At 44.9% G+C, this 25,266-nt stretch overlaps 1 protein-coding gene across 1 annotated transcript in view; it reads right to left on the bottom strand.

Annotated features, from left to right (window-relative positions):
• LOC147880210 (uncharacterized) overlaps nucleotides 1–25,266 on the bottom strand; it is a 69,036-nt gene that overhangs the window by 36,203 nt on the left and 7,567 nt on the right. Inside the window, exons 2-5 of the mRNA XM_087370372.1 lie at nucleotides 19,768–20,357; nucleotides 14,103–14,717; nucleotides 8,432–9,046; nucleotides 2,767–3,374 (exon numbers count right to left, since the gene is read on the bottom strand). Coding sequence (XP_087226498.1) covers nucleotides 2,767–3,374; nucleotides 8,432–9,046; nucleotides 14,103–14,717; nucleotides 19,768–20,357 — 2,428 coding nt within the window. The remainder of the gene's footprint in view (nucleotides 1–2,766; nucleotides 3,375–8,431; nucleotides 9,047–14,102; nucleotides 14,718–19,767; nucleotides 20,358–25,266) is intronic.

Genomic DNA, 25,266 nt, shown 5'->3' on the forward strand with positions numbered 1-25,266 from the left:
CGGAGTAATATTCCAGCCAATGGGGTATCCGAGATGTCTGACAATAGTAAAGGAAGAGATAATGTGGCCTGGCCAAAACAGTGCATGCCAATCAGCTTCTTTCAAAGCTAGAAGTTTTGATTTCTGAAAATTAATATGCAGTCCAGCAGCTATACCAAAGTCATTCAGTGTATGCATCAAACAAGAAAGATCACTTTGAGAATTCCTTGGCATGAAGAATGAATCATCAGCATAGGCCTGTGCAAGAAAAGACTTTGCCCCTGGAATTTGCAAACCATGAAGCTGTCCTGTATCTGCCAGATAGTCCATATGCAAGAGTAACGGATGGGTAGCAATGGCATACAGTAAGGAGCTGAAAGGGCAACCCTGTCTCACTGAGCGAGTCATAGTCCAGGTTCTTGACAACCCACCACCAAGCAAGCACTGTGCAGTGGCATGAGAGTAAAGCCAGTAAATGATGTGGACAAGTCGAGAGCCAAATCCCAATTTTTGCATAGTTTGAGAGATGAAATCCCAATGGACAGTATCAAAAGCTTTCGCAATGTCTACTTGCAGAATGAGAACATCTTGTTTAGAATATTTAGCATATTCAATCGCAAGCAAGGCATTGGAGATATTGTCAGTGATCTGCCTCCTGGGGACAAACCCATACTGCCTAGGATGAAGTCCTGCTTGCAATAGGAAGCGAACCCTGAGGACAATCATTTTAGCAATGAGTTTGTAAATGACAGGCATGAGGGAAATAGGCCGCCAATCAGCCATCGTCTCACACAACCTTTTTTTGGGAATCAATTTTACAAGGCCATGTTTCCAGGATGGAGGTAGAGATTGTTCTGCCCAAGCATGATTGATCATTAGAAGGAGAGTAATCTTGAGATCACCCCAAAATGCACGGAAGAATTCAACAGTCAGTCCATCCCAACCAGGGGAGCTGCTTTTGCGTAGATGACTCAAAGCATCTTCCAGTTCACTAAGCATAAAAGGCTGCTCCAATGTAAGGGCCTGTTCCCGAGATACTATGGGCTGAACATGCATAAGAAATTGAGACCTGACTGCATTTACTTGCATCAAATGATCAGGTGGAGAAGAAAGGAGCTGCTGAAAGTGACTAAAACATTGCAATTCCAGGTCTGATTTGGAAGTGGTCCAGGTGCCATCAGCTTTCTTGATCCTGCAAATATCCTCCTTTCGCCTATCCGCATGGAGACTTTTAAAAAAGGCTTTGGAGGAGCAGCCCTTATCCAAAAGGGGTTTCATACGAGCTCGGATTTGCCACTTCTTTAATTTGCGAAGATCATTTTGATGGATGATATGAGCCGCATAAGCACAAGAATCCTGTTCAGAAGAAGTAAGCTGCCTATGAGAACTGATTGCATCCATTTGCTGCTTGTGGGATTGAGCCCATTTTATCTTGAGCCGAAGGTTTTCCATGTAACTCCGTCCATAGTCTTGAATAACAGCCTGTAAACGATGAGCAAGGCTGATCCAAGCAAAATCCATATCCTCCTGAGCATGTGAGAGGAGGGGACGGACAGCCACTCTCACCATGTTCTGAAATTGTTGATGAAGCAAGTAGGCACTATTAACATGGAACAAGCGATGACCAAAAAAAGGCATATCATCTGTCAGACGTGCTATTGATAATGTCAAGCATACCGGGAAATGATCAGATAGCAGGAGGGAGTGATCAATCCGCAATGTGCATGTAAAATCAGCATACTGCTGAGCATGCAGCAAATGCCATCTGTCAAGTCGAGCCCAGTAATGATTAAAAGCATTGTGATGATATGTATAACCCATATCTGTGTCCCTTGTTGAGAGCCATAGATCTTCAGCATGGAGAGATGAGAGCATATCTTCCCAATGTCGGAACTCAGTGGGGATCATGTGAGAGCGATGAGTAGTATTATCTTGGGGGGCAGGCGAATTGTTAAAGTCTCCACACAAAAAAGCATTGGAAAGCCATGGGTATTGTTTGAGGGAATCCCACATTTGAGCTCTAGTCGCAGAAGTTTGCGAGGCATAAACAGATGCTATTTCATAGAGAGTATCCTGCCAGGTGCACCTGATCACCATCCATCGACCTTGAGGATCATTGTGTGCCACCGTGGGCTGTATATCATGTTTTACAAGCATGCAAACTCCCGAAAAGTGCATTGTACCAGCATAAAAAATATCATAACCAGCATAGTGGCCTTGCTGACCAGCCAAGAAATGTTGATTGTGTTCTTGTAAGGAGATCACATCGGGATGCATTCTATGTACATAATGCCAGAAGAGTCTCCACTTATTTGCATTGCAAAGACCCTGAACATTATATGTAATGCAAGTAATTGAAGTAGACATAAAAGATATGTACAGTCAAACCAAAAGGCAGAATAGAGTGTAAACTGTCAGGCCTCAGCCATGACATCAACATCCACCTGTGCTCCTGGATCATTAGCTCTATGATCCTCATCATTATCACATACAGGGATGCCTCTTTTTAGCACATCAACCCACAGTTGAGAAGCAAGGCTGTCAGCAGGGGAAGAGGTCTGACCAGGGGTAGAAATTGAAGCATCCCAATGGCGAGATTGTAGTGGACGTGGTTTGAGAGCGAAAACCTTTTTAGGTTGCTGCCAGGCACCTTGGGGAGAGACATGAGATTCTGAAATTTTGCCCTTACCCTTATCCTTTTGCTTAGCTGAAACCTGAAGTACAGTTTCTTTGGAAGGGACAGATTTGAGAGCCACATCACCCAGTTTAGTAGGCATAGCCTTAGACCCCGAAGCATAAGTCGGAGGGGGAGTATTTTCTGGAGCAATAGCTGTGGGAGGAAGCTGATGCAAAACTGCAGGACACTGTGAGGCTAAATGGCCAAACTTATGGCATGTGAAACAAGCACCTGCAAAAACTCCCCATTTCAAGTCAAAATATTTTTCACCAAGGGGAACATCCTCCACTTCTACCGCAATGGAAGGAGGGGTGGGGTGATCTGTATCCCAAAGAATACAAAAGCGATTGCGATTACCCGAAGGGCGGGGTGGGCAAACAACTTGCCCCAAAGAGGCTGCCAAACTTGGTAACTCAGCCCTCATGTAATCTGGAAAATCCACCACCTCAACCCATACGGGGCAATGATGTCGAATGAGGCTGTGGTAATCTTTGTTTGGCGACCATGGCATGACATGCACCATTTGTCTGCCATAGAAAAGGGGCGACATCTCCAAAATCTGCTGTCGATATGAGGCGTCTGAAAAGTGCACCTCATAAAAACCCCTAGAAGCAAAATACACCCCTTCAACAAAGCAGCCTCCCAACAATGCCTGAACCCATTGAGCCACATCATTTGCTGAGGGTAGCTTTCCTGGAAAGAAGATAATAACTGCTTGCTGAGAGAATTTTCGAAGAGGAGCAACCAATGATGGAAGCTTCAACTTATATTTGATGGCCGGGGGAGGTTTGGCCCACTCCTTCCGGCTGTACTGAAATTCATCTTTAAGCATATCAAAGACATAATGAGCATCGACCGAATCTGTAGTAGAAAAGTCAACCTGTTGTCTTTTGGAGTCCCGGGTCGACTCCTTACGAGAATAGCTTTTGAATTGATCTTCCATGAAGAGAAGAAGGACAGGATTGAAAGAAGGGCAGAGCAGAGAAGGGCTGTGCGGACAAAGAGAAAGCTAGAGATGCGAGCTGAACGAAAAGAGGACGAAGCAGGGACTTGTACGGAAAGTACGGTTGCACGGAAAGGGCTGCAAGGAAGAAGCTGAGCTGTATAGGGGTATCGAGCAGGCACGCAAGAGCTGTTCGAAGAGGTAAAAATGGGCGAGGAATCCAGGCTGTACGGAAGAAGACGGGAATGTACGGACGGAAGAGGTGTAGGAAAAGGTACGGCGAAACGACGAAAGCAGAGGCAGAGTTGCGAAAAGCCACGCAGGGAACAGCGGATCAGACCGTACGGCTGTACGGTGAGCACACGGCTGCCGTACGGATGTACGGACAGGCAGGGCGTCTGTACGGAACGCAGATGAGGCTCGTCTCCACCTCTCTCACCACGCTCTTACGATCACCAGACGAACACACACACACCACCGAAACACACTTTTTTTTTTTTTTTGGTAAAATCCATTGTATTTATATGCTCATAAATTTACAATATGGGAGGTCTCCCACACACTAGCAAAGAACTCCGAAAGAGAGCCCAATAGAAGAACTCAAAAACAAGTAGAGAACACTTCAAGGCAAGTAGCATCCAAATCCCTTGCAGCAATACTGTCATGTAAAGACTGCTTAAGGGACATTCTGAAGAAAATATATGCCTGAGGAAACTGTTGACCCATCCTAGAGTGCAGTCTCTGTGTCCAGATGGTCCATAATACCCAAAAGCGAGTCCAATGAAAGAAAAGGAGTAATGGAGACATCTGAGATGAGCAGCATCCAAACATCCAGAAAAGTTTCCCAAATCTGATAGAAGGGAACCGAAGCCGCAGTAAATGAGAAACCTGAGTGATCAATGTGCGAGAGTGCGGGCAAAACCATAATAAGTGAGGAACTGTCTCGCGAGGATGAGAGCAACGGGGGCAGAAAGGAGAAGCAATGCGGCGAGCTGCCAATTTCACCCCAATGGAAAAGGCTCCCACTATACATCTCCAAAAGAAAAGCCTCTGTTTCAATGGCAATTTGGTTTTCCAGATTTTCATGAGACGGGATTGCCACCAAGATAAAGGCCTATCCAAATTCCAAAGAGTGTTGGCATGCTTGTCAATCCATGGCTGTGGAAGAAGAAATCTGTAAACCTTTGAAGCAGTCAGATTGTGTATCGAAAGTGTGTATGCAGCAGGAGGTATGGAAGTCAAATTCCAGTCCATTAATCTGTCCTGTGCAAACAGTGGAGGAACCGGAACAAATGGCTGCATCATAATTGAAAGTGTTCTCCAAATGGATCTATGATGCAGACCCAAGGAAAATGTCCTGCAAGCTTGTGGAAATGAAAGTGTATAGCCTTGTTGATCCACAACATCACCAACAAACCTTATGCCCAATTTCATGAGATTATATGCTTTGATAGGTGCCTGTAAAGCGAGAGGCGATGCAAACACCTTGCTCCAATGGATGCTTTCCAATCGAAAGGAGTTGCCATGACGAGAGGAAGCACCTGTCCATTTTGCATATGAAAGAATTCTCTTCCAATCATGAATAAAAGCAGTAGAAACAGGGCAACCAGGAATTTTTCCCTGAAAATTAGACAAAACTGCTTCCCAGTGATCTGAAATCCAATGCCCATATGCATGGGAAGCCATGTTTCCACACATAGCTGCTAACATAATAGCCCATGGTTGGTTTTGCTGAAAAAAATCAGCAATCATAGTGCTCTTTCTTGCCAACATATGAACCTGGAGATTGAGAATATTCAGCCCCCCATGAGTCTTGGGTGAACAAATAGACAGCATAGGTAGTAGTCTCAAAGCTTTTTTAAGAGATTTACTTTTCCAAAATATCTCCATAGCTTGGGACATATAAGAAGCCAACTGCTTGAAAGACCAAGGAAGAAGAGGCAGATAAAATTGCACATATGCCATAATGATGGACTGTACTATCCGGAGTCGAACATGTAGAGGCCAAGTGGACAAATGCCAGTATTCCAGCTTCTTATTGATCTTTTGAAGCACCCATTTGAGCTGTTGTTGCAGAGTAATATTCCAGCCAATGGGGTATCCGAGATGTCTGACAATAGTAAAGGAAGAGATAATGTGGCCTGGCCAAAACAGTGCATGCCAATCAGCTTCTTTCAAAGCTAGAAGTTTTGATTTCTGAAAATTAATATGCAGTCCAGCAGCTATACCAAAGTCATTCAGTGTATGCATCAAACAAGAAAGATCACTTTGAGAATTCCTTGGCATGAAGAATGAATCATCAGCATAGGCCTGTGCAAGAAAAGACTTTGCCCCTGGAATTTGCAAACCATGAAGCTGTCCTGTATCTGCCAGATAGTCCATATGCAAGAGTAACGGATGGGTAGCAATGGCATACAGTAAGGAGCTGAAAGGGCAACCCTGTCTCACTGAGCGAGTCATAGTCCAGGTTCTTGACAACCCACCACCAAGCAAGCACTGTGCAGTGGCATGAGAGTAAAGCCAGTAAATGATGTGGACAAGTCGAGAGCCAAATCCCAATTTTTGCATAGTTTGAGAGATGAAATCCCAATGGACAGTATCAAAAGCTTTCGCAATGTCTACTTGCAGAATGAGAACATCTTGTTTAGAATATTTAGCATATTCAATCGCAAGCAAGGCATTGGAGATATTGTCAGTGATCTGCCTCCTGGGGACAAACCCATACTGCCTAGGATGAAGTCCTGCTTGCAATAGGAAGCGAACCCTGAGGACAATCATTTTAGCAATGAGTTTGTAAATGACAGGCATGAGGGAAATAGGCCGCCAATCAGCCATCGTCTCACACAACCTTTTTTTGGGAATCAATTTTACAAGGCCATGTTTCCAGGATGGAGGTAGAGATTGTTCTGCCCAAGCATGATTGATCATTAGAAGGAGAGTAATCTTGAGATCACCCCAAAATGCACGGAAGAATTCAACAGTCAGTCCATCCCAACCAGGGGAGCTGCTTTTGCGTAGATGACTCAAAGCATCTTCCAGTTCACTAAGCATAAAAGGCTGCTCCAATGTAAGGGCCTGTTCCCGAGATACTATGGGCTGAACATGCATAAGAAATTGAGACCTGACTGCATTTACTTGCATCAAATGATCAGGTGGAGAAGAAAGGAGCTGCTGAAAGTGACTAAAACATTGCAATTCCAGGTCTGATTTGGAAGTGGTCCAGGTGCCATCAGCTTTCTTGATCCTGCAAATATCCTCCTTTCGCCTATCCGCATGGAGACTTTTAAAAAAGGCTTTGGAGGAGCAGCCCTTATCCAAAAGGGGTTTCATACGAGCTCGGATTTGCCACTTCTTTAATTTGCGAAGATCATTTTGATGGATGATATGAGCCGCATAAGCACAAGAATCCTGTTCAGAAGAAGTAAGCTGCCTATGAGAACTGATTGCATCCATTTGCTGCTTGTGGGATTGAGCCCATTTTATCTTGAGCCGAAGGTTTTCCATGTAACTCCGTCCATAGTCTTGAATAACAGCCTGTAAACGATGAGCAAGGCTGATCCAAGCAAAATCCATATCCTCCTGAGCATGTGAGAGGAGGGGACGGACAGCCACTCTCACCATGTTCTGAAATTGTTGATGAAGCAAGTAGGCACTATTAACATGGAACAAGCGATGACCAAAAAAAGGCATATCATCTGTCAGACGTGCTATTGATAATGTCAAGCATACCGGGAAATGATCAGATAGCAGGAGGGAGTGATCAATCCGCAATGTGCATGTAAAATCAGCATACTGCTGAGCATGCAGCAAATACCATCTGTCAAGTCGAGCCCAGTAATGATTAAAAGCATTGTGATGATATGTATAACCCATATCTGTGTCCCTTGTTGAGAGCCATAGATCTTCAGCATGGAGAGATGAGAGCATATCTTCCCAATGTCGGAACTCAGTGGGGATCATGTGAGAGCGATGAGTAGTATTATCTTGGGGGGCAGGCGAATTGTTAAAGTCTCCACACAAAAAAGCATTGGAAAGCCATGGGTATTGTTTGAGGGAATCCCACATTTGAGCTCTAGTCGCAGAAGTTTGCGAGGCATAAACAGATGCTATTTCATAGAGAGTATCCTGCCAGGTGCACCTGATCACCATCCATCGACCTTGAGGATCATTGTGTGCCACCGTGGGCTGTATATCATGTTTTACAAGCATGCAAACTCCCGAAAAGTGCATTGTACCAGCATAAAAAATATCATAACCAGCATAGTGGCCTTGCTGACCAGCCAAGAAATGTTGATTGTGTTCTTGTAAGGAGATCACATCGGGATGCATTCTATGTACATAATGCCAGAAGAGTCTCCACTTATTTGCATTGCAGAGACCCTGAACATTATATGTAATGCAAGTAATTGAAGTAGACATAAAAGATATGTACAGTCAAACCAAAAGGCAGAATAGAGTGTAAACTGTCAGGCCTCAGCCATGACATCAACATCCACCTGTGCTCCTGGATCATTAGCTCTATGATCCTCATCATTATCACATACAGGGATGCCTCTTTTTAGCACATCAACCCACAGTTGAGAAGCAAGGCTGTCAGCAGGGGAAGAGGTCTGACCAGGGGTAGAAATTGAAGCATCCCAATGGCGAGATTGTAGTGGACGTGGTTTGAGAGCGAAAACCTTTTTAGGTTGCTGCCAGGCACCTTGGGGAGAGACATGAGATTCTGAAATTTTGCCCTTACCCTTATCCTTTTGCTTAGCTGAAACCTGAAGTACAGTTTCTTTGGAAGGGACAGATTTGAGAGCCACATCACCCAGTTTAGTAGGCATAGCCTTAGACCCCGAAGCATAAGTCGGAGGGGGAGTATTTTCTGGAGCAATAGCTGTGGGAGGAAGCTGATGCAAAACTGCAGGACACTGTGAGGCTAAATGGCCAAACTTATGGCATGTGAAACAAGCACCTGCAAAAACTCCCCATTTCAAGTCAAAATATTTTTCACCAAGGGGAACATCCTCCACTTCTACCGCAATGGAAGGAGGGGTGGGGTGATCTGTATCCCAAAGAATACAAAAGCGATTGCGATTACCCGAAGGGCGGGGTGGGCAAACAACTTGCCCCAAAGAGGCTGCCAAACTTGGTAACTCAGCCCTCATGTAATCTGGAAAATCCACCACCTCAACCCATACGGGGCAATGATGTCGAATGAGGCTGTGGTAATCTTTGTTTGGCGACCATGGCATGACATGCACCATTTGTCTGCCATAGAAAAGGGGCGACATCTCCAAAATCTGCTGTCGATATGAGGCGTCTGAAAAGTGCACCTCATAAAAACCCCTAGAAGCAAAATACACCCCTTCAACAAAGCAGCCTCCCAACAATGCCTGAACCCATTGAGCCACATCATTTGCTGAGGGTAGCTTTCCTGGAAAGAAGATAATAACTGCTTGCTGAGAGAATTTTCGAAGAGGAGCAACCAATGATGGAAGCTTCAACTTATATTTGATGGCCGGGGGAGGTTTGGCCCACTCCTTCCGGCTGTACTGAAATTCATCTTTAAGCATATCAAAGACATAATGAGCATCGACCGAATCTGTAGTAGAAAAGTCAACCTGTTGTCTTTTGGAGTCCCGGGTCGACTCCTTACGAGAATAGCTTTTGAATTGATCTTCCATGAAGAGAAGAAGGACAGGATTGAAAGAAGGGCAGAGCAGAGAAGGGCTGTGCGGACAAAGAGAAAGCTAGAGATGCGAGCTGAACGAAAAGAGGACGAAGCAGGGACTTGTACGGAAAGTACGGTTGCACGGAAAGGGCTGCAAGGAAGAAGCTGAGCTGTATAGGGGTATCGAGCAGGCACGCAAGAGCTGTTCGAAGAGGTAAAAATGGGCGAGGAATCCAGGCTGTACGGAAGAAGACGGGAATGTACGGACGGAAGAGGTGTAGGAAAAGGTACGGCGAAACGACGAAAGCAGAGGCAGAGTTGCGAAAAGCCACGCAGGGAACAGCGGATCAGACCGTACGGCTGTACGGTGAGCACACGGCTGCCGTACGGATGTACGGACAGGCAGGGCGTCTGTACGGAACGCAGATGAGGCTCGTCTCCACCTCTCTCACCACGCTCTTACGATCACCAGACGAACACACACACACCACACACACACCACCACCGAAACACACTTTTTTGGTAAAATCCATTGTATTTATATGCTCATAAATTTACAATATGGGAGGTCTCCCACACACTAGCAAAGAACTCCGAAAGAGAGCCCAATAGAAGAACTCAAAAACAAGTAGAGAACACTTCAAGGCAAGTAGCATCCAAATCCCTTGCAGCAATACTGTCATGTAAAGACTGCTTAAGGGACATTCTGAAGAAAATATATGCCTGAGGAAACTGTTGACCCATCCTAGAGTGCAGTCTCTGTGTCCAGATGGTCCATAATACCCAAAAGCGAGTCCAATGAAAGAAAAGGAGTAATGGAGACATCTGAGATGAGCAGCATCCAAACATCCAGAAAAGTTTCCCAAATCTGATAGAAGGGAACCGAAGCCGCAGTAAATGAGAAACCTGAGTGATCAATGTGCGAGAGTGCGGGCAAAACCATAATAAGTGAGGAACTGTCTCGCGAGGATGAGAGCAACGGGGGCAGAAAGGAGAAGCAATGCGGCGAGCTGCCAATTTCACCCCAATGGAAAAGGCTCCCACTATACATCTCCAAAAGAAAAGCCTCTGTTTCAATGGCAATTTGGTTTTCCAGATTTTCATGAGACGGGATTGCCACCAAGATAAAGGCCTATCCAAATTCCAAAGAGTGTTGGCATGCTTGTCAATCCATGGCTGTGGAAGAAGAAATCTGTAAACCTTTGAAGCAGTCAGATTGTGTATCGAAAGTGTGTATGCAGCAGGAGGTATGGAAGTCAAATTCCAGTCCATTAATCTGTCCTGTGCAAACAGTGGAGGAACCGGAACAAATGGCTGCATCATAATTGAAAGTGTTCTCCAAATGGATCTATGATGCAGACCCAAGGAAAATGTCCTGCAAGCTTGTGGAAATGAAAGTGTATAGCCTTGTTGATCCACAACATCACCAACAAACCTTATGCCCAATTTCATGAGATTATATGCTTTGATAGGTGCCTGTAAAGCGAGAGGCGATGCAAACACCTTGCTCCAATGGATGCTTTCCAATCGAAAGGAGTTGCCATGACGAGAGGAAGCACCTGTCCATTTTGCATATGAAAGAATTCTCTTCCAATCATGAATAAAAGCAGTAGAAACAGGGCAACCAGGAATTTTTCCCTGAAAATTAGACAAAACTGCTTCCCAGTGATCTGAAATCCAATGCCCATATGCATGGGAAGCCATGTTTCCACACATAGCTGCTAACATAATAGCCCATGGTTGGTTTTGCTGAAAAAAATCAGCAATCATAGTGCTCTTTCTTGCCAACATATGAACCTGGAGATTGAGAATATTCAGCCCCCCATGAGTCTTGGGTGAACAAATAGACAGCATAGGTAGTAGTCTCAAAGCTTTTTTAAGAGATTTACTTTTCCAAAATATCTCCATAGCTTGGGACATATAAGAAGCCAACTGCTTGAAAGACCAAGGAAGAAGAGGCAGATAAAATTGCACATATGCCATAATGATGGACTGTACTATCCGGAGTCGAACATGTAGAGGCCAAGTGGACAAATGCCAGTATTCCAGCTTCTTATTGATCTTTTGAAGCACCCATTTGAGCTGTTGTTGCGGAGTAATATTCCAGCCAATGGGGTATCCGAGATGTCTGACAATAGTAAAGGAAGAGATAATGTGGCCTGGCCAAAACAGTGCATGCCAATCAGCTTCTTTCAAAGCTAGAAGTTTTGATTTCTGAAAATTAATATGCAGTCCAGCAGCTATACCAAAGTCATTCAGTGTATGCATCAAACAAGAAAGATCACTTTGAGAATTCCTTGGCATGAAGAATGAATCATCAGCATAGGCCTGTGCAAGAAAAGACTTTGCCCCTGGAATTTGCAAACCATGAAGCTGTCCTGTCAGATAGTCCATATGCAAGAGTAACGGATGGGTAGCAATGGCATACAGTAAGGAGCTGAAAGGGCAACCCTGTCTCACTGAGCGAGTCATAGTCCAGGTTCTTGACAACCCACCACCAAGCAAGCACTGTGCAGTGGCATGAGAGTAAAGCCAGTAAATGATGTGGACAAGTCGAGAGCCAAATCCCAATTTTTGCATAGTTTGAGAGATGAAATCCCAATGGACAGTATCAAAAGCTTTCGCAATGTCTACTTGCAGAATGAGAACATCTTGTTTAGAATATTTAGCATATTCAATCGCAAGCAAGGCATTGGAGATATTGTCAGTGATCTGCCTCCTGGGGACAAACCCATACTGCCTAGGATGAAGTCCTGCTTGCAATAGGAAGCGAACCCTGAGGACAATCATTTTAGCAATGAGTTTGTAAATGACAGGCATGAGGGAAATAGGCCGCCAATCAGCCATCGTCTCACACAACCTTTTTTTGGGAATCAATTTTACAAGGCCATGTTTCCAGGATGGAGGTAGAGATTGTTCTGCCCAAGCATGATTGATCATTAGAAGGAGAGTAATCTTGAGATCACCCCAAAATGCACGGAAGAATTCAACAGTCAGTCCATCCCAACCAGGGGAGCTGCTTTTGCGTAGATGACTCAAAGCATCTTCCAGTTCACTAAGCATAAAAGGCTGCTCCAATGTAAGGGCCTGTTCCCGAGATACTATGGGCTGAACATGCATAAGAAATTGAGACCTGACTGCATTTACTTGCATCAAATGATCAGGTGGAGAAGAAAGGAGCTGCTGAAAGTGACTAAAACATTGCAATTCCAGGTCTGATTTGGAAGTGGTCCAGGTGCCATCAGCTTTCTTGATCCTGCAAATATCCTCCTTTCGCCTATCCGCATGGAGACTTTTAAAAAAGGCTTTGGAGGAGCAGCCCTTATCCAAAAGGGGTTTCATACGAGCTCGGATTTGCCACTTCTTTAATTTGCGAAGATCATTTTGATGGATGATATGAGCCGCATAAGCACAAGAATCCTGTTCAGAAGAAGTAAGCTGCCTATGAGAACTGATTGCATCCATTTGCTGCTTGTGGGATTGAGCCCATTTTATCTTGAGCCGAAGGTTTTCCATGTAACTCCGTCCATAGTCTTGAATAACAGCCTGTAAACGATGAGCAAGGCTGATCCAAGCAAAATCCATATCCTCCTGAGCATGTGAGAGGAGGGGACGGACAGCCACTCTCACCATGTTCTGAAATTGTTGATGAAGCAAGTAGGCACTATTAACATGGAACAAGCGATGACCAAAAAAAGGCATATCATCTGTCAGACGTGCTATTGATAATGTCAAGCATACCGGGAAATGATCAGATAGCAGGAGGGAGTGATCAATCCGCAATGTGCATGTAAAATCAGCATACTGCTGAGCATGCAGCAAATGCCATCTGTCAAGTCGAGCCCAGTAATGATTAAAAGCATTGTGATGATATGTATAACCCATATCTGTGTCCCTTGTTGAGAGCCATAGATCTTCAGCATGGAGAGATGAGAGCATATCTTCCCAATGTCGGAACTCAGTGGGGATCATGTGAGAGCGATGAGTAGTATTATCTTGGGGGGCAGGCGAATTGTTAAAGTCTCCACACAAAAAAGCATTGGAAAGCCATGGGTATTGTTTGAGGGAATCCCACATTTGAGCTCTAGTCGCAGAAGTTTGCGAGGCATAAACAGATGCTATTTCATAGAGAGTATCCTGCCAGGTGCACCTGATCACCATCCATCGACCTTGAGGATCATTGTGTGCCACCGTGGGCTGTATATCATGTTTTACAAGCATGCAAACTCCCGAAAAGTGCATTGTACCAGCATAAAAAATATCATAACCAGCATAGTGGCCTTGCTGACCAGCCAAGAAATGTTGATTGTGTTCTTGTAAGGAGATCACATCGGGATGCATTCTATGTACATAATGCCAGAAGAGTCTCCACTTATTTGCATTGCAAAGACCCTGAACATTATATGTAATGCAAGTAATTGAAGTAGACATAAAAGATATGTACAGTCAAACCAAAAGGCAGAATAGAGTGTAAACTGTCAGGCCTCAGCCATGACATCAACATCCACCTGTGCTCCTGGATCATTAGCTCTATGATCCTCATCATTATCACATACAGGGATGCCTCTTTTTAGCACATCAACCCACAGTTGAGAAGCAAGGCTGTCAGCAGGGGAAGAGGTCTGACCAGGGGTAGAAATTGAAGCATCCCAATGGCGAGATTGTAGTGGACGTGGTTTGAGAGCGAAAACCTTTTTAGGTTGCTGCCAGGCACCTTGGGGAGAGACATGAGATTCTGAAATTTTGCCCTTACCCTTATCCTTTTGCTTAGCTGAAACCTGAAGTACAGTTTCTTTGGAAGGGACAGATTTGAGAGCCACATCACCCAGTTTAGTAGGCATAGCCTTAGACCCCGAAGCATAAGTCGGAGGGGGAGTATTTTCTGGAGCAATAGCTGTGGGAGGAAGCTGATGCAAAACTGCAGGACACTGTGAGGCTAAATGGCCAAACTTATGGCATGTGAAACAAGCACCTGCAAAAACTCCCCATTTCAAGTCAAAATATTTTTCACCAAGGGGAACATCCTCCACTTCTACCGCAATGGAAGGAGGGGTGGGGTGATCTGTATCCCAAAGAATACAAAAGCGATTGCGATTACCCGAAGGGCGGGGTGGGCAAACAACTTGCCCCAAAGAGGCTGCCAAACTTGGTAACTCAGCCCTCATGTAATCTGGAAAATCCACCACCTCAACCCATACGGGGCAATGATGTCGAATGAGGCTGTGGTAATCTTTGTTTGGCGACCATGGCATGACATGCACCATTTGTCTGCCATAGAAAAGGGGCGACATCTCCAAAATCTGCTGTCGATATGAGGCGTCTGAAAAGTGCACCTCATAAAAACCCCTAGAAGCAAAATACACCCCTTCAACAAAGCAGCCTCCCAACAATGCCTGAACCCATTGAGCCACATCATTTGCTGAGGGTAGCTTTCCTGGAAAGAAGATAATAACTGCTTGCTGAGAGAATTTTCGAAGAGGAGCAACCAATGATGGAAGCTTCAACTTATATTTGATGGCCGGGGGAGGTTTGGCCCACTCCTTCCGGCTGTACTGAAATTCATCTTTAAGCATATCAAAGACATAATGAGCATCGACCGAATCTGTAGTAGAAAAGTCAACCTGTTGTCTTTTGGAGTCCCGGGTCGACTCCTTACGAGAATAGCTTTTGAATTGATCTTCCATGAAGAGAAGAAGGACAGGATTGAAAGAAGGGCAGAGCAGAGAAGGGCTGTGCGGACAAAGAGAAAGCTAGAGATGCGAGCTGAACGAAAAGAGGACGAAGCAGGGACTTGTACGGAAAGTACGGTTGCACGGAAAGGGCTGCAAGGAAGAAGCTGAGCTGTATAGGGGTATCGAGCAGGCACGCAAGAGCCGTTCGAAGAGGTAAAAATGGGCGAGGAATCCAGGCTGTATGGAAGAAGACGGGAATGTACGGACGGAAGAGGTGTAGGAAAAGGTACGGCGAAACGACGAAAGCAGAGGCAGAGTTGCGAAAAGCCACGCAGGGAACAGCGGATCAGACCGTACGGCTGTACGGTGAGCACACGGCTGCCGTACGGATGTACGGACAGGCAGGGCGTCTGTACGGAACGCAGATGAGGCTCGTCTCCACCTCTCTCACCACGCTCTTACGATCACCAGACGAACACACACACACCACACACACACTTTTTTTTTTGGTAAAATCCATTGTATTTATATGCTCATAAATTTACAATATGGGAGGTCTCCCACACACTAGCAAAGAACTCCGAAAGAGAGCCCAATAGAAGAACTCAAAAACAAGTAGAGAACACTTCAAGGCAAGTAGCATCCAAATCCCTTGCAGCAATACTGTCATGTAAAGACTGCTTAAGGGACATTCTGAAGAAAATATATGCCTGAGGAAACTGTTGACCCATCCTAGAGTGCAGTCTCTGTGTCCAGATGGTCCATAATACCCAAAAGCGAGTCCAATGAAAGAAAAGGAGTAATGGAGACATCTGAGATGAGCAGCATCCAAACATCCAGAAAAGTTTCCCAAATCTGATAGAAGGGAACCGAAGCCGCAGTAAATGAGAAACCTGAGTGATCAATGTGCGAGAGTGCGGGCAAAACCATAATAAGTGAGGAACTGTCTCGCGAGGATGAGAGCAACGGGGGCAGAAAGGAGAAGCAATGCGGCGAGCTGCCAATTTCACCCCAATGGAAAAGGCTCCCACTATACATCTCCAAAAGAAAAGCCTCTGTTTCAATGGCAATTTGGTTTTCCAGATTTTCATGAGACGGGATTGCCACCAAGATAAAGGCCTATCCAAATTCCAAAGAGTGTTGGCATGCTTGTCAATCCATGGCTGTGGAAGAAGAAATCTGTAAACCTTCGAAGCAGTCAGATTGTGTATCGAAAGTGTGTATGCAGCAGGAGGTATGGAAGTCAAATTCCAGTCCATTAATCTGTCCTGTGCAAACAGTGGAGGAACCGGAACAAATGGCTGCATCATAATTGAAAGTGTTCTCCAAATGGATCTATGATGCAGACCCAAGGAAAATGTCCTGCAAGCTTGTGGAAATGAAAGTGTATAGCCTTGTTGATCCACAACATCACCAACAAACCTTATGCCCAATTTCATGAGATTATATGCTTTGATAGGTGCCTGTAAAGCGAGAGGCGATGCAAACACCTTGCTCCAATGGATGCTTTCCAATCGAAAGGAGTTGCCATGACGAGAGGAAGCACCTGTCCATTTTGCATATGAAAGAATTCTCTTCCAATCATGAATAAAAGCAGTAGAAACAGGGCAACCAGGAATTTTTCCCTGAAAATTAGACAAAACTGCTTCCCAGTGATCTGAAATCCAATGCCCATATGCATGGGAAGCCATGTTTCCACACATAGCTGCTAACATAATAGCCCATGGTTGGTTTTGCTGAAAAAAATCAGCAATCATAGTGCTCTTTCTTGCCAACATATGAACCTGGAGATTGAGAATATTCAGCCCCCCATGAGTCTTGGGTGAACAAATAGACAGCATAGGTAGTAGTCTCAAAGCTTTTTTAAGAGATTTACTTTTCCAAAATATCTCCATAGCTTGGGACATATAAGAAGCCAACTGCTTGAAAGACCAAGGAAGAAGAGGCAGATAAAATTGCACATATGCCATAATGATGGACTGTACTATCCGGAGTCGAACATGTAGAGGCCAAGTGGACAAATGCCAGTATTCCAGCTTCTTATTGATCTTTTGAAGCACCCATTTGAGCTGTTGTTGCGGAGTAATATTCCAGCCAATGGGGTATCCGAGATGTCTGACAATAGTAAAGGAAGAGATAATGTGGCCTGGCCAAAACAGTGCATGCCAATCAGCTTCTTTCAAAGCTAGAAGTTTTGATTTCTGAAAATTAATATGCAGTCCAGCAGCTATACCAAAGTCATTCAGTGTATGCATCAAACAAGAAAGATCACTTTGAGAATTCCTTGGCATGAAGAATGAATCATCAGCATAGGCCTGTGCAAGAAAAGACTTTGCCCCTGGAATTTGCAAACCATGAAGCTGTCCTGTATCTGCCAGATAGTCCATATGCAAGAGTAACGGATGGGTAGCAATGGCATACAGTAAGGAGCTGAAAGGGCAACCCTGTCTCACTGAGCGAGTCATAGTCCAGGTTCTTGACAACCCACCACCAAGCAAGCACTGTGCAGTGGCATGAGAGTAAAGCCAGTAAATGATGTGGACAAGTCGAGAGCCAAATCCCAATTTTTGCATAGTTTGAGAGATGAAATCCCAATGGACAGTATCAAAAGCTTTCGCAATGTCTACTTGCAGAATGAGAACATCTTGTTTAGAATATTTAGCATATTCAATCGCAAGCAAGGCATTGGAGATATTGTCAGTGATCTGCCTCCTGGGGACAAACCCATACTGCCTAGGATGAAGTCCTGCTTGCAATAGGAAGCGAACCCTGAGGACAATCATTTTAGCAATGAGTTTGTAAATGACAGGCATGAGGGAAATAGGCCGCCAATCAGCCATCGTCTCACACAACCTTTTTTTGGGAATCAATTTTACAAGGCCATGTTTCCAGGATGGAGGTAGAGATTGTTCTGCCCAAGCATGATTGATCATTAGAAGGAGAGTAATCTTGAGATCACCCCAAAATGCACGGAAGAATTCAACAGTCAGTCCATCCCAACCAGGGGAGCTGCTTTTGCGTAGATGACTCAAAGCATCTTCCAGTTCACTAAGCATAAAAGGCTGCTCCAATGTAAGGGCCTGTTCCCGAGATACTATGGGCTGAACATGCATAAGAAATTGAGACCTGACTGCATTTACTTGCATCAAATGATCAGGTGGAGAAGAAAGGAGCTGCTGAAAGTGACTAAAACATTGCAATTCCAGGTCTGATTTGGAAGTGGTCCAGGTGCCATCAGCTTTCTTGATCCTGCAAATATCCTCCTTTCGCCTATCCGCATGGAGACTTTTAAAAAAGGCTTTGGAGGAGCAGCCCTTATCCAAAAGGGGTTTCATACGAGCTCGGATTTGCCACTTCTTTAATTTGCGAAGATCATTTTGATGGATGATATGAGCCGCATAAGCACAAGAATCCTGTTCAGAAGAAGTAAGCTGCCTATGAGAACTGATTGCATCCATTTGCTGCTTGTGGGATTGAGCCCATTTTATCTTGAGCCGAAGGTTTTCCATGTAACTCCGTCCATAGTCTTGAATAACAGCCTGTAAACGATGAGCAAGGCTGATCCAAGCAAAATCCATATCCTCCTGAGCATGTGAGAGGAGGGGACGGACAGCCACTCTCACCATGTTCTGAAATTGTTGATGAAGCAAGTAGGCACTATTAACATGGAACAAGCGATGACCAAAAAAAGGCATATCATCTGTCAGACGTGCTATTGATAATGTCAAGCATACCGGGAAATGATCAGATAGCAGGAGGGAGTGATCAATCCGCAATGTGCATGTAAAATCAGCATACTGCTGAGCATGCAGCAAATACCATCTGTCAAGTCGAGCCCAGTAATGATTAAAAGCATTGTGATGATATGTATAACCCATATCTGTGTCCCTTGTTGAGAGCCATAGATCTTCAGCATGGAGAGATGAGAGCATATCTTCCCAATGTCGGAACTCAGTGGGGATCATGTGAGAGCGATGAGTAGTATTATCTTGGGGGGCAGGCGAATTGTTAAAGTCTCCACACAAAAAAGCATTGGAAAGCCATGGGTATTGTTTGAGGGAATCCCACATTTGAGCTCTAGTCGCAGAAGTTTGCGAGGCATAAACAGATGCTATTTCATAGAGAGTATCCTGCCAGGTGCACCTGATCACCATCCATCGACCTTGAGGATCATTGTGTGCCACCGTGGGCTGTATATCATGTTTTACAAGCATGCAAACTCCCGAAAAGTGCATTGTACCAGCATAAAAAATATCATAACCAGCATAGTGGCCTTGCTGACCAGCCAAGAAATGTTGATTGTGTTCTTGTAAGGAGATCACATCGGGATGCATTCTATGTACATAATGCCAGAAGAGTCTCCACTTATTTGCATTGCAGAGACCCTGAACATTATATGTAATGCAAGTAATTGAAGTAGACATAAAAGATATGTACAGTCAAACCAAAAGGCAGAATAGAGTGTAAACTGTCAGGCCTCAGCCATGACATCAACATCCACCTGTGCTCCTGGATCATTAGCTCTATGATCCTCATCATTATCACATACAGGGATGCCTCTTTTTAGCACATCAACCCACAGTTGAGAAGCAAGGCTGTCAGCAGGGGAAGAGGTCTGACCAGGGGTAGAAATTGAAGCATCCCAATGGCGAGATTGTAGTGGACGTGGTTTGAGAGCGAAAACCTTTTTAGGTTGCTGCCAGGCACCTTGGGGAGAGACATGAGATTCTGAAATTTTGCCCTTACCCTTATCCTTTTGCTTAGCTGAAACCTGAAGTACAGTTTCTTTGGAAGGGACAGATTTGAGAGCCACATCACCCAGTTTAGTAGGCATAGCCTTAGACCCCGAAGCATAAGTCGGAGGGGGAGTATTTTCTGGAGCAATAGCTGTGGGAGGAAGCTGATGCAAAACTGCAGGACACTGTGAGGCTAAATGGCCAAACTTATGGCATGTGAAACAAGCACCTGCAAAAACTCCCCATTTCAAGTCAAAATATTTTTCACCAAGGGGAACATCCTCCACTTCTACCGCAATGGAAGGAGGGGTGGGGTGATCTGTATCCCAAAGAATACAAAAGCGATTGCGATTACCCGAAGGGCGGGGTGGGCAAACAACTTGCCCCAAAGAGGCTGCCAAACTTGGTAACTCAGCCCTCATGTAATCTGGAAAATCCACCACCTCAACCCATACGGGGCAATGATGTCGAATGAGGCTGTGGTAATCTTTGTTTGGCGACCATGGCATGACATGCACCATTTGTCTGCCATAGAAAAGGGGCGACATCTCCAAAATCTGCTGTCGATATGAGGCGTCTGAAAAGTGCACCTCATAAAAACCCCTAGAAGCAAAATACACCCCTTCAACAAAGCAGCCTCCCAACAATGCCTGAACCCATTGAGCCACATCATTTGCTGAGGGTAGCTTTCCTGGAAAGAAGATAATAACTGCTTGCTGAGAGAATTTTCGAAGAGGAGCAACCAATGATGGAAGCTTCAACTTATATTTGATGGCCGGGGGAGGTTTGGCCCACTCCTTCCGGCTGTACTGAAATTCATCTTTAAGCATATCAAAGACATAATGAGCATCGACCGAATCTGTAGTAGAAAAGTCAACCTGTTGTCTTTTGGAGTCCCGGGTCGACTCCTTACGAGAATAGCTTTTGAATTGATCTTCCATGAAGAGAAGAAGGACAGGATTGAAAGAAGGGCAGAGCAGAGAAGGGCTGTGCGGACAAAGAGAAAGCTAGAGATGCGAGCTGAACGAAAAGAGGACGAAGCAGGGACTTGTACGGAAAGTACGGTTGCACGGAAAGGGCTGCAAGGAAGAAGCTGAGCTGTATAGGGGTATCGAGCAGGCACGCAAGAGCTGTTCGAAGAGGTAAAAATGGGCGAGGAATCCAGGCTGTACGGAAGAAGACGGGAATGTACGGACGGAAGAGGTGTAGGAAAAGGTACGGCGAAACGACGAAAGCAGAGGCAGAGTTGCGAAAAGCCACGCAGGGAACAGCGGATCAGACCGTACGGCTGTACGGTGAGCACACGGCTGCCGTACGGATGTACGGACAGGCAGGGCGTCTGTACGGAACGCAGATGAGGCTCGTCTCCACCTCTCTCACCACGCTCTTACGATCACCAGACGAACACACACACACCACACACACACCACACCCACACCACACACACACACCCGAACACACACACCACCACCGAAACACACACACACCACACACACACACTACACACACACACACACACACATACACACACTTTTTTTTTTTTTTTTTTTTTGGTAAATCCATGATCATATTATCAGCAAAATTTACATGAGGGTCTCAAAAAAGCAGAGAGCCTCAACAGGAAATCAAAAGCAAAGAAAAACTATTTTCAGGCATGACTGAGGAAGATCTCCTTGATAGCAAGCATCATAGATAGATTGCCGTAGGGAGAGTCTGAAATATTCATAAGATTGCAAGAACGGATTCCCAAAATATCGCATGTTGTGATCCTGCCAGATGGTCCAAAAAGCCCAATATCTGACCCAGTTCAAAAATAAGGAGTAATGGACCAGGGTTGCAGGAAGTCTGCCAAAAAGCCAAAAATGTTTCCCAAAAGGTGAGTTAGGGAAACGAAGGCGAAGCGACATGGAAATTTTGCATAAGAAGGTCTTAGTGCTGGAACACACACATACACACACACTGATACACACACTGACACACTTTTTTTAAAAAGTGAACTTTGATTGATTATATTACAAGAATATTCATCTCAAAAAAGAGACGCTAGAAAATACATCAACTGAAGATCTCAGTATAAGCCAAATATACATCTTGATCTATCTGGCAGGTCTGCAAGCAATCAAAGAAAAATTGCTGCACACACACACACTTTTAAAATATTTTTTAAGTGAAAGCTTTGATTGATTATATTACAAAAATAGTCACCTCAGAAAAGAGGCCCTAGAAAATACATCAACTGAAGATCTTAGTATAAGCCAAATATACATCTTGATCTATTTGGCCAGTCTGCAAGCAATTAAAGAAAGATTGCTGCAAAGAATGCTTAAAGAAAGCAAATAAAGAAAAATTGGGATCACTAAAGACTTTACAATTATGGTCTGTCCATAAAGTCCAAAGTGCCCAATAACGAGCCCAAACAAAGAAAAGATGAAACTCTGGTCGCTGTGGATGAAAACCAAAGAGCACTTCGCACACACGCACACTTTTTTTTAAAAAAAAGTGAAAACTTCACACACACACACTTTTTTTATAGTGAAAACTTTTGATTGATTATATTACAAGAGTAGCAACCTTAAAACGAGGAAGCCAAAAGTACATCAACTGAAAATCTTAGTGTATGCTAAATATACATCATGATCTATGCAGTGCGTGTGCAAGCAATCAAACAAGGATTACTACAGAGAACACTTAAAAAAACCAAACAAAGAAAATATGGGATCACCAAAGACTTTACATTTCTTGTCTATCCATAAAGTCCAGAGTGCCCAATAGCGAACCCAAACAAAGAAAAGATGAAACTCTGGTTTGGGTGGATGAAAACCAAAGAGCCAGAAAGACTTCCCAAAAAGACTAGTCAGGAATCTTGCTCAGAGGCGTTGGCGAAGAAGATCGATGAACTCACGAGAACATGGATAAAACCAGAATAAATGAGGCACAGTTTCCTGAGGACTCAAGCATCTGTGGCAACGAGCAGGAGCAATGTGTCTACGGGCCAACATCTATCCAGATGGAAAAATGCCCAGAAGCACTCGCCAGAAGAAAACCTGTTGTCAAAGAGGAGTTTTGTAAGCCCAAATCTGCTTTAATCTCTTTCTCCACCACTTGGTTGTGCGATGCATTCGCCAAATAGAATTGCCATTCTCTGAAACCCAAGGTTGAGGCAAAAGGATTTTATACAATGCAGGCACCGTAATCTGAGATAGCCTCAAAGGGCGAGAAGAGGACCCTGGTGAAGTCAAAGTCCAATCCTCCAACTTGTCCTGAAGTTCCAGAGGAGGAATCGAAACAACCGGCAAAAGTATATAAGCAATTTATTGCCACAAAGCACGATAATGAGAGCCTAAGCCATACCGTGTAGTTGCCAGAGAGGAAGGTAGCACAGAGCCATCATCCTGAATAACATCAGCAACAGAAGTGATGCCTTTAAAAGAAACAAAATAGGAACGATGAGGTTCCTGTAAAGCCAATGGAGACTGAAAAACTGTCGACAATGAATGCTTTCAGCTCGCAAAGAATTACCTAGCAAAGATTGTCAACCATTCCATTCTAGATGAGAGAGGACGTGCTTCCAATCAAGAAGCAAATTGGAGACCAAAGGGCGGCCAGGCAAAGTGCCATCGATGCGACCAAATAAGAAATCCCAATAATTGATTTGCCAGTGACCAAAGGCATGATTGACAAATGAGTCTCTCATCAGCCTGAGCTGCTGCTCCTCCCGGCTCCCTTGCTGCCCCCTCTCCTTCAGCCCCCTCCCTCGCCCTCAGCCCCTCCCCCTCCCCCTCCCTCAGCCTCTCCCTTCCTCCCCTTTCCCCTCCTCTCCCTCTCAGCCCGCCCCCTCCCCTCTCAGCCCGCTACCCCTTCCCCTCCTCTCCCTCTCAGCCCGCCCCCTCCCCTCTCAGCCCGCTCCCCCTTCCCTGCTCCCCCGCTCCCCTCACCCCCGCCTCTACCCTTCCCCCGCCTCTACCCTCCCCCTACCCTTCCCCCGCCTCTACCCTTCCCTCCGCCTCTACCCTCCCCCTACCCTTCCCTCGCCTCTACCCTTCCCCCCGCCTCTACACCCCTCTCCCCTACCCGCTCCCTACCCCTGCCTCTACCCCCCCGCCTCTACCTCCCTCTCCTCTACCCCCTTCTATCCTCTCCCGCTCAGCTGCCCCCTCCCCTCTCAGCCCGCTAGTCCGAGAAATTAACAACCTCAACCCATACAGGACAATGATATAAGATTTTGATAATCCTTGTTTGGGGACCAAGGCATAGCATGTACCATTTGCTTCCCGTAAAACAGGGGAGAGAACTTGAGAAGCCTCTGCTTGCATGAAGCATTTGATAAATGCACCTCATGAAAGCCTCTGGAAGCAAAATATACTCCCTCTACAAAGCATCCTCCAAGGATGGACTTAATCCACTGCGCGACATCACTGGCCACTGGGATTCTTCCTGGAAAGAAAATTATAACCGCAGTTTGAGACAACTTCCTGAGAGGATTCACGAGGGACGGCAATTTCAATTTGTATGTGAACTTTGGAACCGGTTTGCCCCATTCCTGTCGTGACTGCTGAAAGTCATCCTTAAGGGTGCCAAACACGTACTGAGCTTCCATGGTAAGTTCATCATCTTGTGATGTAGGCTCTGATAGGCGGCGCTTAGCATCTGCGGGTCGGTACAAACATCCAAACCTGAAGCCATGATTGAACTACGACAAGACAAGAAGGAACAAAAGAGCGTACAGACACAGGACTGTATGGAGAAGTACAGAAACAACAAACGTGTACAGAGCTGTAGAACGGGACTGTACGGAGATGCATATGGGGCTGTACGGACGTACGAAACGTGGTCTTCCTAAAAACTGCACAGAGATGCAGATGGGACTGTACGGAACTGCGTGCAAAACTGTGCGGAGGTACGTCCACCTAACCTATCTGTTTGTATGGGCGTATGAAAGCGTGCGAATGCTGTATGGGGACCGTACAGGTGTACGGACAGAAGGGGAGGCTGTACGGAAACCTTGACGAGGATGAACAGTAGAGGTCGTACCTCTCTCTCTCACGCACTCACTCAACACATATAATGTACACACACACACACACACACACACACACACACACACTTCACACACACACACACACACACACACACACACACTCACTTTTTGTTGTTGGTAAAATCCATGTATTTTTATATTACAAGAGGATGTCCCTAAAGTGGAGATTAGCAAATACAAGATTAGAAAATTTCATTGTAAGACAAATAGATAGTGTAATCTTTTTGACGAACTGACAGACAATCATATGAGTTAAATCTAAAAATAGTAGGACATGGAAGAAGTAGGCTCTCAAAAGACTCAGTGGTTCCTGTCTTTCCACAGAGGTCAGAGTGCCCAATATCAAACCCATGTGAGAAAAAGATCACACACACACACACACACACATTTTGATCAGTAAAAACGCGCGCGTACACATACACAAACTTTTTAATTAATTTCTTCTTTTATTAATTCACTTCTTCTTTAAATGTAACTTTAGTCTATTTGTACATTTCTTTTAAAACTGAGTTAATGCATTATGTATTAGTGCTTTCCTTTGTGAAATCATTATACTTTTCTA

This window comes from Dipteris shenzhenensis, chromosome 32 (genome assembly GCF_047967505.1).
Source record: "Dipteris shenzhenensis isolate YYH24624 ecotype China chromosome 32, Dip_SZ_1.0, whole genome shotgun sequence".
Classification (NCBI taxonomy): Eukaryota; Viridiplantae; Streptophyta; class Polypodiopsida; order Gleicheniales; family Dipteridaceae; genus Dipteris; species Dipteris shenzhenensis.